This window comes from Fusarium vanettenii (assembly GCF_000151355.1).
Source record: "Fusarium vanettenii 77-13-4 chromosome 5 genomic scaffold NECHAsca_5_chr5_3_0, whole genome shotgun sequence".
Lineage (NCBI taxonomy): Eukaryota > Fungi > Ascomycota > Sordariomycetes > Hypocreales > Nectriaceae > Fusarium > Fusarium vanettenii.
In genome coordinates, this window is record NW_003315878.1 from 2,582,049 (window position 1) to 2,598,163 (window position 16,115).

The 16,115-nt window shown below is 32.3% G+C and overlaps 2 protein-coding genes across 2 annotated transcripts; both read left to right on the plus strand.

The window, feature by feature from the left end:
* Positions 1 to 1,074: 1,074 nt before the first annotated feature.
* Positions 1,075 to 1,917, plus strand: NECHADRAFT_40782 (uncharacterized protein; the record flags this gene model as incomplete). The annotated part of the gene is made up of 2 exons (XM_003051023.1): positions 1,075 to 1,441; positions 1,511 to 1,917. 2 exons carry the CDS (start codon positions 1,075 to 1,077, stop codon positions 1,915 to 1,917), a joined length of 774 nt encoding a protein of 257 aa, XP_003051069.1.
* Positions 1,918 to 12,699: 10,782 nt separating this feature from the next.
* NECHADRAFT_80965 (uncharacterized protein) lies at positions 12,700 to 13,380 on the plus strand (the record flags this gene model as incomplete). The annotated part of the gene is made up of 3 exons (XM_003051024.1): positions 12,700 to 12,818; positions 12,872 to 13,250; positions 13,282 to 13,380. The coding sequence occupies 3 exons, from the start codon at positions 12,700 to 12,702 to the stop codon at positions 13,378 to 13,380; spliced, it is 597 nt and encodes a 198-aa protein (XP_003051070.1).
* Between the last annotated feature and the right edge of the window lie 2,735 nt (positions 13,381 to 16,115).

Consider the following 16,115-nt stretch of genomic DNA (forward strand, 5'->3'; position numbering starts at 1 on the left):
GGTGGCTTGAGGCGCGGAATGGACATGCCGTCTTCTAGAACCAATTATCTAACATAATGGTAAAACTCGAGCGCCATAGCACTATCATGGCATCGCGAGGTCAATATCCCCATGCACGAGATAGCTGGACTTGCTAACTGTCGTGGCACCTGGGGACTCACACGCTCGGGATTATCGGGTCCGTCAAATACACACCTTCGGATTTGGATCCGAAGGGCGTTGTGGTAGAGTTTCACAGACTCTGATAGGCTTAACGCACACCTCGGGAGGTAGACCCGAGAGCACAAAGGGGAAAAGGAGTATGCGGTCCTACCGAGAGGAACTATTACTCTATTAATCTTTCGTCTCGGATTCCCTAGGCTGCAGTATGGGGGTTCAGATCGATTATCTCGACGTGGGGTAAAGGAGAAATCTGTATGCGTAGGTGCCTCCTTTCTTGACCATCGAGAGGGCGAGGAAGAGGGTAGTGGTCCCTATAGGTTATAGCAATAGCGGCAATAGCAGCAGCGGCAGTGTTATTAGGGTCGTGCCGCCGATTGATTATAGTTCTTAGCATCGTGTTTAAAGACATAGTGTTAAGAGATTGCAGCTTAAGAAGATAGAAAGGTAGATAATTCTCTTATTTCTCGTACGGAGGTTAGAGCAGTTAAAATACCCATGAGAGGCTAGACCTTTCATAACGATGTGGCTAGGTATAACTCTTCTGCTGCAGCAGAAGTTTAAATAGGCCACTATGTTAACATCGGGTCATAATGTTATATTGTGTTTGAGATCTGTTCTTTATTATAGTTGCAGCCCGGCCCTTGATGGGTTAACTGAGCCCGAAGATCGTATGCGCAGGTGCGTCGGCTAGCTATTTATAAACATAAAGAAAGCGTCTCTCCCACTCTAAAACGCTATCACCTCAGGTATATAAGAAGTCAGAGTTTAGCCTTGAAATCCAATTCTTTAAATCATATTAGATAAGTCCCTTTGTCATAGCTTTAAGGCTTATTAATATCCTCTCTTCTTTAAGAGTAGAGCACCCTGCTCCGTACTACCTCCTCTTCCTTATCTCACACACCATCAATCACGATGCCTGCTGTCATTAACATTACCCCCGAGGTCAAGAAGCCCCCCAAGCCCATTGCCTCCAAGACCAAGCGAGCAACTCGTCCTAGCAACCCAGTCCCCCAATTCCTTATCGACGAGGCCGCCAAGACTGTCCGGGAACCCTTCGATGCTGAGAAGCACCTTAACTACCAGGCGCCCAAGCGCATCTATACAATGGCCGAGATCGGCCTGGAGGGCCAGGGCATTGCTCCCAACGCTGTCTGCGAGCCTTTTCAGCTCTTCACCCCCGAGGCCATCGAACAGATGCGTGCCGAGATATTTAGCGAGGAGGTTATGCGTAAGTGCCAGCACACTTCTGGCTTTATTAAAAATATGGCCCGTGGCATGGGTCCCGAGTAAGTCCTCGTCTGAACTCTGCACATGCGTGTATCCACGCGCTGACCATGTCTTAATCGAGCCCCCTTCACCTACGCCGCCTGGAAGTCCCCCGAAGTCCTTGGCAAAGTCTCCGCTATTGCCGGCACTGAACTGATCCCCGCTATTGACTTTGACATTGGCAACGCCAACATTTCCATCAACGACGCTGGCGAGAACAGTGTCGAGCACCCCGAAGTGAAGGACATGGCCAAGAAGGAGGCTGAGACCTCCGCCATGGCCTGGCACTACGACTCTTACCCCTTTGTTGTTGTCACCATGCTTTCCAACTGCGAAGGCATGGTCGGTGGCGAGACTGCCCTGCGACTCCCCGATGGTAGTTCCAAGATGGTCCGCGGTCCCGTCCAGGGAACTGCTGTTGTTATGCAGGGTCGTTACATTGAACATCAAGCCCTCAAGGCGTTTGGGGCCGTATTCTTATTGGCCTAAAAATTCAAGGTGGGGCAAATCTGCGTGCAGGGGGGCTAAACTACCACTTCCAAACTACCATTTTCAGCGCAGCCAATTAAAAGCTATAACTAACCCTAAGTGGGCCTCGGCTAAACCCCGGCTCAATATAATATATCTATTAAGAAACGGGCTATTTAGAAAATAAGATTTTATAATTATAGGATTTTTCTAGAATTAATTATAGATTTTTAAAGATTTAATAAAAAAAAAAAATTTTAAATTAAAGAAAAATAATAATAGGGTTAAACGCTAAGGTAAATACTAATTGGGTTAATCGCTAATTAGGTTAAACGCTAATTGGGTTAAATGCTATTATACTAAGGTATTAGGGTTAGGTTTAAAGATATATCTTATAATTTATCTTTATTACTTATATAATTAAGTCCCTACTATCGCATATATAATCTAGGCCCTATTATTATATATATAATTAAGTCTTATTTATATTAAATATACTAAAATCCCTTATTAAACTTTAAGTTTATATTAATAATAATAATTCTTATCCTCTTCTTTATTACTTTTATTATTATTATTATTATTATTATCTTTATTATCTTTATAATATTTATAGAAAATAGATTATTAGCGGATTAATATTATCTTAGCCTTATTATTACCTCCTATTATATTATCTAACTCCTCTATAAAACTTACTAAAGGTATATAAATACCGAGTAATTCTAAGATAGATATTTTCTATAAGTTAAATAAATCATTATTTATAGCTATTTAAACCCTAGATACTCTTAAGTCCCTAGGAAAATCTTATATATTATTACTAATAGGAAAGTACTTTAGGATAGGCTAGATAATATATATATATAATACCTCGTAGATCTCTAAAAGAACTAGAAGCTTATCTATAATAATAAGCGCTATAGCATAAAACATATCTTCTTTCTTAATATTATTAATTAAATAAATCTTATTATAGTATATAAAGAGGCTCTTAGAGATAAAAATATAATTATTAGCGCTAAAGATATCTATTATTACTATTAGTAATCGCTAGGCATAGATCTTCTTAGCTAAAATACCTTTAGGAAAACTAAGCTTTTTACTAAGATATTTAGCTATCTTTATTAAAAATACTAACCCTATATTAATATCTATTTTATTTCTAATAAAGAAGTCTTTAATATCTCTATTTAACCTTATTATAGCTAGGCTTAATTAATAATTCTATTTATAGATAAATAATACCTTTATATTAATTAATTAAATATTATTAATTATTAATATATTTAGGCTATTATAATAAATAGCCTAGGCCTAATATTAGGTAAAGCTAAATAATATCGCCGGGCTACCCTTGCGGATCTTATCCGCTACCTTACCTACTTTATAGTTAAGATTAGCGAGATAATATTATAAGTAGTAGCTATAAAGATATATTAATATATTAGCGAGGTATTTCTAGCCTTAGCTATTAAATACTTTATATAAGATAGTAATACCTATAATATAGATCTCTTATAAGGATAATCTATTATTAAAATCCCTTTTTTATAGCCTTTAGGTAATAACTAAGATATTAAAAGCCTAATCTCCCTCCTTAGGATAATAATTCTTAAGTCTATTATAGCTAAGCTTAGCTCATAGGGCCCCTACTAAGGTAACTAGCTTATTATCCCCGCTAAGTCCTTACTTTAATACTTATATAATAATACCTAGCTATATTACGATAGGTTTATTATTAGACTAAGGGACTTATATAAGAATTAAGTTAATAAATAATTATAAAAGGATATTACTATCTTTATTACTATCTTAATTATTTAATATATCTAATAAAACCTAAGTTAATACCTAGAAGAGCTAAGTACCTCTTAAGAGCGTACCTATTAAAAGAGGAAAAAATAGCCTTATATAACTTATATAGCTATTTATTCCTAAATCATATTTTTTATTATTAACCTAGATATAATACGTAGTAAGATTATAAGCTAAATACTTTAATATGCCCTTCTTAATAAGGGATATATATTACTAATTAATAAATTTCTTAAGTTTCTTTTTATATCTAGAAAAAGTCTTAGGCAAATTAGCGAGACCTTACTTATTACCTAGAGCCTTAGACAAAGATAATATATATTATATTAATAAGCTAATAATATTTATACTTAAGATAAGGTAAGAGGTAAAATCTAAAAAGAAGCTAGATAATAAGCTATTATATATATTAATACTAAGATTTTACTTAGAGCTAAGTATCTTCCGCGGGAAAGGCTAATTTAACTTAGTCCCTAATATATTAGGGATATTAATAACTAATAAGCCCGCGTCTAAAAACCCTCGCGAACCCTTATTATATCTAAGAGCCATAGTAATACTACTATTATCTAGAGCATAATATATAGATAATCTAAGCCTCTTAGGTCGAGGTCTAGATATACTAAAAGAATCGCCGGCATAATTAGGTAAGTAAATATATTTAGCGGGCTCTATTATAATAACTAAGGCCGGGATTATTATCCTTTTTTTACCTATTAGTAATATATTACTAATCTATCCCTCGATAAGTATAACTTCTTTTTATAGCCTCCTCCTTCCTCATATTATAAATAAGGGAGGAAAAGGGTTAGCTTATAATAATAATAAAGCGATAAATATATCTATAATTTCCTAAGACTACCGGGGTATATTATACTATAATCCCTACTAAGATAGTCTCGATTAATTTTCTTACGCCGAATATCTTAGTTAGGATTAATATATAAATCCTTTATATAGGATTAGCCCCCTATTATATATATAATAGTACGCTAAACTAATAGGTATAAAAGGAAATTATTATTTTATTTATATCTAATTAAATAATAGACTTAGTAGTTATTTAGAGTATAGCTTAATATATATAGAAATTTAAAGGGACCTCTAAGACCTTCTATTACTTAATAAGTTTATTTTTATTATTTACTACTCTAGACTTATCTCGCGGTATTTTTATAATAAGGCCTAGGCAATATCTTTAGACTAGACTAATAATATTATTATAATATTAAGCATTTATATTACTATTATTATTATAGCCCTGGGGCATCGGAAGGCTAAAATATAATCTAAGCCTAAGGATTATAATAGAAGAGGTATTTCTTCCTCCTTATTATCTTTATCTAACGCCTATGCTACTAAACCTTAGAATACTATCCTGCGATACCTATAGTTAAGCTCGCCTTTACCCGTAGTATTATATATTAATATAGGTCTTAGGGTTAGGGAACTAATAGCTATATTCGGGGGATATTTTTCTTAAAATATAATACTAATCTAAGCTTAGTATTTAAAATAAATTATTTAATAATAATAAGATATTTCCTAGGCTAGCTAGCTATTTTATAGAATTAGTTATAGAATTTTAAAGAAAATAAAGAGGAAAATAGGTTAGATAGGAGGATAGCCTATATTTAAGTCTTAACTTATATTTAATTTAAAGCAGTTTAGCGCGGGATATACTAAAAGTCTTAGCTTATATTTAATTTAATTAGGTATAGTGCGATAGCTATCCTAGAATAAAAATATTATATAAGAAAAATAGCGAGTCTATATATAGCTAATCGCTTAGTAGAAGATTATTTCTATTAATTATTTTCTTTATATCTTCGCTTTAAGTTTTATTTATTATCTTATATCTTTATTACTAATAGGTAAGCGAGGGGGTAATAAATTAGAATATAATTAGATTTAATTTAAATATAAATAGAAAGTCTTAATATAAATAATATAGCTCCCTAATCTTAGCTATTATATCCTTAAGAGAAAAAAAAACTAAAATTAAAGCTAGAAAACTATATATAATAGATAAGAGAGCTTTAAGATATAAAGATATTATTATTACTATATATATTATAATATAATAATACTTTATTTAATTAATATAAGGTACTCTATTAAGTTATAATCTTATTAATTATAGCTATTAAAAAAGTAATATTTTTTGTATTATATAAGCTATAATTATTAGCCCTCTAATATATAGTAAGGGAAATATAGGTATCTTATATAGCTAATACTAAGGGAATAAGCTAAAATATTATTATATAGGTTTCCCTAAAAGATAATATCTTAATTAGCTCCGAAATATTATAGCTACCTAGCTAGAAAAGCGCTATAAACTAAAGAGGAATAACTTATATTATAATATATATACTCTTAGTAATATTATTAATAATAATATAAGTAAATTATTGTTTCTTATTATATACTAATTAAATTATAATAGGTAGAGTTTATATATTATTATTAACCTTACTTACTTATTATATTATTAATAATAGATTTAATTATTAGCCTCTATTTAGAGCTATATCTTTAGATCCTTATACTATTTAAAGTTCTACTCTTAGCTAAGTCTACTTATAATCGCGACTATAATAAACTAAGCGAGACTAAAGCGGGCCTAATAGTAATATTATATAATCTATTAGTTTAGAATTATAATAAGAATTTATAAATTAATTATATAAGTCCGGTTAATATATAAGATTATTATTTACTTTTTAAAAATTCTTAGGCTTAATTTAAGCTTATATTATAAAGATATAATATAGCTAATATAATATTTATCTAAGACTAACCTAGCCTATTATAACTTAAAGCTCGGGATAAAGAACTATAAGCCCTAATTAATATAATTTAATAATTATTTATTACCTTAGATTAAGAGATAATAAGAGATAAAAAAGATCTAATTATAATTTATTATAGAATAATTTACTTATTAACTTAATTTATTAAAGGTAATTAATTTATTATAATCCTTAAATATAATAAGATTATTAAATAATCTAGCGAGGTAAAGCCCTTAATCTATTACTTTTATTAATACCTATTATACCTCTAATAAGCCATAGATTAAAACGCTATAATAGCTATATTAATTAAGAAATTAATTAACCCCCCGGGAGCAAAAGAATACCTTATATACCTAGCTATAGCCTTCCCCTTACATACTAAATAGCTCGCCTAGGTTAATAAGAGCTAATACCTATAACTAAGATAGGTTTTTCTTATTATTAGCTATTAATATTAAGATATTTATATAAAAATATTAAGACTTTATTAACTATTCTTATTAAGTACTAAGAGACTTTAAAGTTAAATAGAGTTATTATAGGCTTTATACTTAGAATCTCTATTATTAGCTTAAATAATAAGATTACCTTATTATTAAAGATATCCTCTATAGTATTTAGCTTATTATTAAGCTAAGTAGCCGCTAAGATATTATTATATTTATATAGACTATCTAGCTAGGTAAATATTATATTATATAGCTAAGCTTAGCCGAGATTAAAGATATATACCGGCATTATAATATAATTATACCTATCTTTTATCTAGGTATTAATAATACGATTAGTTACTAATCTCTCGCTATTTATTAGCAAGCTTAATTATCTTTCCTTATCTTTAATTCCTTTTATCTTAATAACTCTTATTATTTAGTATTTTAAGAGGTCTATAATATTATAATAGATTATTAAGGCTTTATACCGGTATTAATCTATAATATATTAATAACTTAGTAAATATATAAATAAACCTATAGCCTTATAGTAATAAAATATACTTAGTATTTCTTAGCTATAAGTAATCTAGCTATAGGCTAGGGCGAGGATAAGACCTTATTATTTAAATAGCTTAACTAGATATAATAAAAGCTATACTTATCTAAGATATATAACCTAAATCTATAAGAGGTTAATACTATATTATATTAGATTAAGGTTATTTTATAATACCTTAGTATATTATTACTATTTAATACCGCGGTTAATAAGTAAGCTAATATAGCACTAAAATATAAAGAACTTAAGACTCCTATTAATAATAATACTAATAGAACTATAGAATTAATAGACCCTATTATATTATTATTCTAAGAGTAAAATAATATAATAAGATATATTTCTTAGTAATATAAAGATAATTATTATATTTAGGTAGAAAAGGTAACTAAGGAATAAGGGGCTATATTAACTTACTCTTTACTCCTTAATATCGCAAAACGGCTAGAAGGTAAGACCCTATTAAATAGCAATATAAATAAGACTTATCTCCTATTAATCCTTAATCTAACATAAGATTTACTATGCTCTAGACCTTAGGTAATTTATTTAAAAAATAACCTTACCTAGCATAATAGCGCCTATAAGATAGCAATAAAAGGCTTAATAATAGATAAATTAAACCTACTTTACTTATATATATACTCCTATTATTATTAATTATAAAGACTAAAATATAACTTAATCTTATTATTATATAATATTAATAGTCTCTATAGCTTCCTAATATCCCTTAGCGTTACTAAGCTAAGGTTTTAATAATATACTTAATTATATATCGCTTTTAATTATATTAATAATATTTATCTTAATATAAAAATCCTTTCTCTTAGTAATCTAGATAATAATATTACTATAATATAGCCTCTCTATAATATCCTAAATTATTACCTTTGGCGTATTATTAGCCTAATAGATACTTATATCTAAGTCTTTTTCTCTACCTTATTCTATAATTAGCTCTTTAATCCCTATATATAAACTTATATCCTAAGGGAAAGATTTATATATTAATATAAGGAAATAATACTACTCACTATATAAGCTATTATTAATAATAATAATATACTCTAATATATCCCTAAAACCTATATTATTGCCTTATTAGACTTAAGTATACCTTAGGAAGTATTAATAGCTAAAATAATAATTAAAGAAAAGGAGGTAAATATAAAAAAGGAATTAAGGGGATTTATAGGTATAAAGAGGCAAGAAGCACTAAGTAACTTATTAAGACCGTATTATAAGTACTTTTATATTATATTATAGTCTTAATACCTTATTAATCTCTAAGAAGAAATCTAAGTAAGGGCTACTCCCTTCCCTAAGTACGCCGGCCTATAGCTCTATATAGCTACTAAGAATACTAAGCTAATATAAATATAACCTATACTTAAGTTAATACTTAAAGAGTAGTATTATTACTAAGACTTTATAATTAATAAGACCTATATTAATCTATAGGCGATATATATTAATATTAAGCGCTAATTAATACTTACTGAGATAAGACTATGTTAAAGACTTTGATAAGAAAGGTCTTTTATATAAATAATTCTAGGAAATTCAGCTTATAAAATATAAGTCTGATAATCTGCTACCCTATAGTATATTCTTGGCGCTTTCCAATGGTGTGCTTACCTAAGCCATAGCTGCTTTGATAAGCAAGATATTAAGGAGTTACATAAAACTTCCCTCTAGGTCTTCTAGGCCATATAGGGTAAGTCACGTGACTCGGACTTAGGTCTTTTTCTAAAGACCGATAACTCCATTAAAGCCGGCCCTCCTATATGGGTACTTCCTTTCCTATTTCTAATATCTGAAATATAAAACCCTATAAGTTTTATCTTATTTATGCCATAACTCGGCTATTTCCTATCCGATTCATGCATACCCTATATGGTTAGATAGCTCCGGAAAAGGGCTATCCGACGGCATAACCTTTATCCGAATCGGACTAATAGACCCCGAGCAATTGGCTATAAAAGAATAGCCTTCCCTTAGAATAGTTTTCCTTCCTTAGCTCTTGATACATATCTCCAATACAAGCAACAAGACCACCAATAAGAAGCTGGCCTTCTACCCTATACCTCTATTTACCTTGTGACCCACTTTTATTAGCTAATGATTTGCTACCTAGCAAATCAGCTATTTGTTAAGACTGATTCCACTGCCTATTCACCTCCTATCTCTATTACTTACCCTATAGTCTTTGAAGACTATATAGCCTCTATTCTTTAGTCTTTTACAAATATATAAAAGGTAGCTATACTTAATATAATTAGTAAGGTTAAAGAGATAATACTCTTAGGATTTAATAAATACCTATTTATTATTAATAAGATTACTTTATAATTAAAATAAGAAACAACTAAAAGCTATTAAATAAACCTTCTAGAGGTTTAATAAAAGTCGCGAGATTATAAGGAGTCTTTTTAGCTTTAATAATATTAATAAGCTAGCTTATTTTAGGCAATTTATAATATCTTTAAGATCTAGCCCTAATAGGGTTAATATATTAAGGGGGTATATAAATATAGTTTTATATTAATTTACTTTAGGGCTAAAATTATTAAGAGAGAAAATATACTAGGTAATTTATATAAGAGGGGTTATCTTATATTATATTATTATTAGTAATAGTAACTTATTATTATTAGAATAAAAAGTAAATTAATTACTTTTATTATTCTTAATAAGATAAGGTTTATTAAGGCAGAGTATTAAGTATAAAAATATCTATAAAACTTATTTAATATTAACTCTTATATTAAAAGGCATTAAGTATAATAATTTATTTATATAAAATTATATTTATTTAACTAGGTTGCCTTAATTTACCCTCTGGGTATACTATGAGGTTAAATTACTTTTTAATATAGATATTTATTAGGTTTGATAGGCTGAATAATCTGTGCCTGCACGCTCCGTTTAAAACGGCAATAATACCCAAAACCAGCTCGCAATTTCAATGGCTTTAAGGCGTGATGAGAAGTCATTCATCGAGCGTCTGACTCGGCGGGTTGTCGATCAAACCAGCCAGGACAGTCTGGCAAATCATATCTGCGCCCGCTAGCGTTTTCAGTGGCATCCCCAGCAATAGCCGCGGCTTCTTGATCCGCGGATCAGCGAGCCGGTGGAGAAACCGGTGGAGATCCGCCCCGCTACGGATACGGGGCGACGGTCAGCCCAAGCCTCGCTCAAGCCACAAACCCCGACATGAGATGAGGCGAGGATGCAGATCCCTGTCAAATTGACATTCATACCAGCTGGCTGGGCGGCTTACTGCGACCTGGATACTTATCTTCGGCGCCGCTCTGACTCGACAACTGACATGGCGTCCACTAATTCGCGCTTTATCCAAAAGCTGAACGTGCGCTCTGCAATGGACGCCACTTTTGACTTTTGCTGACGAACTGTTAGGGGGAAACGCCAAAGCAAAGCAAGCTCTGGCGTAACCAGGGGACGATCGCGACATTTGGATCCCAGTGCTGATCCTCAGGGATGCCACATTCGATGATGCATCTTTGCAGTCAAAGCTCGATATTAACCTCATGTCTCTTGCTTGATCCGTTTAGAATATTCAATCCATGCCTCAGGCGCACGATACCATCCGCTTGCTTCAATATTAGCTCACTTGAGCTCGATATCTGGTAAGAGCAGACGCCGTAACGATTTCTAATCAACCAACTAGCCAGGCCCCAGGAAGCCCATTCTACAACCACAGTGGCTATGTTTTCGTCACATACGATCTAAGGAGGATGCGAGTCAGAACGCTGCATTGTGCAAACCATGCCATCGGTTTCCCCGGCACACCTGTCTAAAAATCATCAATGGCTAATTACGCAAACTCAAGCCTCAAGCCATTGCCTCCTTTCCATCAGGGCACCGTCATTCAACGGTTCTGGCCTTTAACTTTCGCTAACAAGCCCAAGTCGGACGCTATCTGTTGCGCCTCGCAGGGAGCCGCCTGGAAGTTCCGCTGTTCCGACCTAGCTACCCCCTGTGTCTTGGTTGAGGGTTTATTCCACGGTGGGCTGTGATATAGCGGCGGCCGCCTGCCCGTCTACACACAATTCCCCTGCGGCTGCTAACCAGAGAAAGTCGTCGTATTTAGAAGGTGGCTGCAGACAGGGTGACATCTTGCAGCAGGGAGCGCTGTTCCGCGTGTCCATAATAGGCATGCATCCCCCCCGCCTTTTGCAGATCCCTTGCTATTGCTGGCCGTGCAATCATTCGTTCCTCACGGGCAAAAAGCGAACATCGCTGAGTGCGAAATACCGAAAACCCCTATTGACACATAAGCCCACCAGGGTGTTGCTACATCTCATTCTCGATCACACCAACACGAAAAGATGGCGGCCGGACTGGACGCAGGGGCTAAATCTGAGGGCCCTCTCATTTTCAACCTGAATGTATCCCTTATCGTCCTCTCATCCATTGTTATGATAACACGGTTATACGCCCGCGGCTTAATGACCGATGCTTTTGGGATTGACGACATCTTAGCGGTATTTGGCTATGTAAGGGGGTCTTCGATAACTTCTTTCCATTTTGTCTTGGCTGACAATTCTTTGGACATTAGGGCCTTGCTGTCACTTTATCTTCCCTGGAGATCACCCAAGTGGGAAATGGCTCTGGATCTCCGATGAGCACACTCTCCCCAGAACAGCTAAAGGCTTTCTTTGCGGTACGCAGAAAGGTTACGACGGACCCATTCTTCGTTCAATGCTAACTCCAAGACCGCCCAAGCTATTGCCAGTTGACCAAATAATATTCTTCCTGGCGTGCGGTTTCATTCGGCTTTCAATCCTGGCTTTCCTCCCTCGCCTCAGTAGAGATCGTCAGTGGCGCGTCGCACTCACTCGGAGCAGTAGCTGACATTCTGGTTAGGAAATTTTATGCGATACGTATGGGTTATTGGCGTGATGATTGTTGTAATTACTCTGGCAGCAGTGTTGTTCTTTCTCACCGAGTGCAAACCCATAGGGTACGTCAACATCTTCTCATCAACCCATCCAAGTTTATTTTCTGACCTTGTCTCAGTGACCTTTTCGACGCATTAAAACCTGATAGAAACTGCATCAGTCAAGAAAGGGAGGCTCATTTGATGTGGGCGCACGCCATTATTGGGATTTTTATTGACGCCGCTCTGTTCGGCCTACCCATCTGGGTGATCCGAAACAAAATGGCGTTTGGTTCCAAAGTCGTCAAAGTCATCCTCGTATTCTGCGTTGGTCTCTTCGCTATCATCACGGGAATTCTTCGACTTGGCTTTATGGTCACCACCGACTTTAGCGTCGATACGTTGGTTGCCTTTTCAGACCTCCTGCCATTTCACTGCTAACCAATGACCATAGAACTTACAAAATGGCTCGGGTCGCCCTATGGGTTGTTCTTGAAGCGCATGTTGGCCTCTGGTGCGGCAGTTTCCCTGCACTTCAGCCTCTACTCCGCCTCGTTTCCTACAAGCTCGGCCTCCGAAGTCATCTCGACAGCACCAACAAGCCGACTACTCGAGGCACTGGAACAGGTACTCGGCCTGGCGCAGGTGGATACATCAAGCAGCATAGCGCTATCGATCCTGAGAGCGACGGTGCGAGTGCCAGAGTTATTGTCTCGGGCGGCGATTCGACGACGGAGTTTGTGGAACTCGGCGACGTGGATAAGGGTATTAGGAAGACAACTGATGTGATTGTGAAAGCGGAGGATGGCGTCTATTCAAGAGAGAGGCATGAGGTTAGAACAACGTGGGACGCTATCTAATTAGATAGCATCGCCAAGGGCTGTGAGACCCACGGGATCAAACGTGGATGAAACAGATCGTGAGGAACATCTCGCTACGGCTGACGAATACGACTATACCTAAGGAAGGATAAAACTAGCTTCAGTCATTCATTTAGTTAGAAACCTAAAAGCTTCAACGCCGTCAAAACGCCCCGTTAATATGACATCTGGTATTTTCCAAGGGAATAAACCAGGCGTGCTAGGTTTATTATTAGCAGAGAGTCTCGGTATTACTATATAATAGGGGGAATTATATCTTAGTAATAAATTAAGAAAATCTTAAAAGTAATTAAAGTTTATTAATAGCTTAAGGGCTAAGTATCTATCTAAGGTATAATAAGTATTATATATATATATAAATATCTTATGGTTACTAAGAGAGTATTATAGCATAAGAATATATCTTATAGCATAAGACTTATTTTTAAGGCATAAGACTATCTCTAATTAGCTAAGATTAGAAGGTATTTTATAAGGAAATTTTTTAGGTATATAATAGGGATTATATTAGGCTATAATATAATCTTCCCTCCTCTATTAACTTTTATCCTTAAGACTAATATACTTAATAAGTAAGTATCTTATATAAGCAAGTATCTTAAAAATCCTAACCCTTAAAATAAAAATTATAATAAAAATACTATAAATTATTTAATTAATTAAAGCTACTTATTATATTCTTCCCTAGATATCTTAATTACTACCTAATAGGTCCTTATATTATATCTAGGCTTATTATAGATACTATAGCGCTAAATACCCGGTCTAATTAACCTTCCTTAACCACTACTCCTCGACGATTTAGCCACTACCTATATATTAATATCTATTTAATTAATTACTTACCTTCCTTCCTCTATTATTATAACCCCTCTCTTCTATAGTTTAGTCCTTTTTACCCTTTAGCGCTAACTTAGTATCTTATTTGCTTTTTAAAGGTCTTTAACCTCTATTATTAATAAGGTAACCTTATATATAATAGCCTTTATTTTTTTATAAGGGATTATAGAGCTTTAAGGATTAACTCTAGGGAGCTACTTTAATACCTTTTAATTTATCTTTCGAGGTATTTAGACTAAGATCTAGCCTTAAGGATAATCTTTGGGGTCCTTAAGACCTAAGGGGTAAAAGATTTAATTCCCTCCTTAATAGGTATTAAAGTCTATAGCTATATATTAAGCTTTAAGATTATATTTTCTAGGTCTAGAGGAATAAGCTTAGCTCCTTTAAATATACCCTTAATATTTCTTTTTATTATAATAGCCTTATATATAATATAAAAGGCTAAAAAAAACTCTATCTTTAAAATATAGGTAATAAAATATCTAATTAAATACTTTATTTCTTAATTATAAGCCTTTTTTAGTATATTAAAGTACTTAATATTAAGGGGCTAAAATAAATAAGATAAATAAGGTAATATATAAAGCTAGATAATCTTCTTTTCCTTATAATATCTCTTAAATTTAATAAAATAATAACTTTTATAGTTATTAAGGATTAAGAGATAATAAGAACTAATTAATCGATTAATTATATATTAATTAAAATACTTAAGCTACTTAAGATTAATTTTATTATTAATCTAGCTATTTTAGGTTATTATAATAGCTTAATCGCCCGGGAGGTTATTTTCTCGGTACTAATTAGCGAGGTAATATTAGCCTATATTAATAATAAATAGCTAGATCGCCTAGCCTTTCGTATTAATCGCCTAAATAACTATAATCTATTCCTAGTTTTTAAGCTATATTAATTTTAGCTTTAAATACCTTTTTAAACCTATAATAACTATTCTACTTATAATTATGCCTATAAGAAAGCTAATCTTATTAAAGTTATAGATATTATCTAATTAGATAATATATTTTATAATTATATTCGCTATAAGCCGAAATTAATTGCAGATAATAATTAAATTTTTATACTTAACTCTCTAGTAGTTATATTTATAAAAGAAATATATCTTAAGGTTTAGGTATTACTTAATAAAGTTATAAGCCTAATATATATTAATTAATAGCGTATTATAGTTAATAAGTAATTAATTAGTTATTTCTTTTATATTATATAGCTATAGGGGAAATCCTCGTAAATCTAGGTTAAGAATAAAATAAATAAAGATTTACTCCTCTAGATTAGATAACTAATATAATTTCTAGATAATATTATATTAAGATTAGATGCCCTTTTGCCGGCAACTAAGGGTCTTCTAAGAGATTATATATATACTTATAGCGCGCTAAAGACTTAAACTTAGGTTATTTTAAAGGGCATAAAGAATAAAAAGTATTCTAGCTTTATAATTAGACTATAATATATTAGGTAATTAGGAATTAATTAATTAAATAGTAATAATAAAAGTTAAGGGATTTTTGAGACACTTGCTTATATAAGATACTTACTTATTAAGTACGTTAGACCGATTTATTATAAAGAAATATCGCCTTAAATTAAAAAAAGAGAAAACTAAAGAAAAGCTAATTATTTTATAATAATAATTAAATAAATATCTTTTTTATCTAATATATCTTTATTATTAAAAATACTTTTTTTAAGAGTAAGGTATAAAAATATTAAATAAGGGGTTATTATCTATAAAAGAATTAAAATTATCTAATTAACTAGAGGTAAATATAATAACTAATATATAGGTTATAAGGGCATTAAATATTATTAATTAGAATATTATATTTAATCTTTTTTTACTTAATAAAATTCTTTTAATAAGTATTACGAGTTTATAAGATATTTTAAGGGTTCCTAAGTATTCTTAGATTTAAGGTAATCTTTTTATTTAATTAAATATTCTATTTT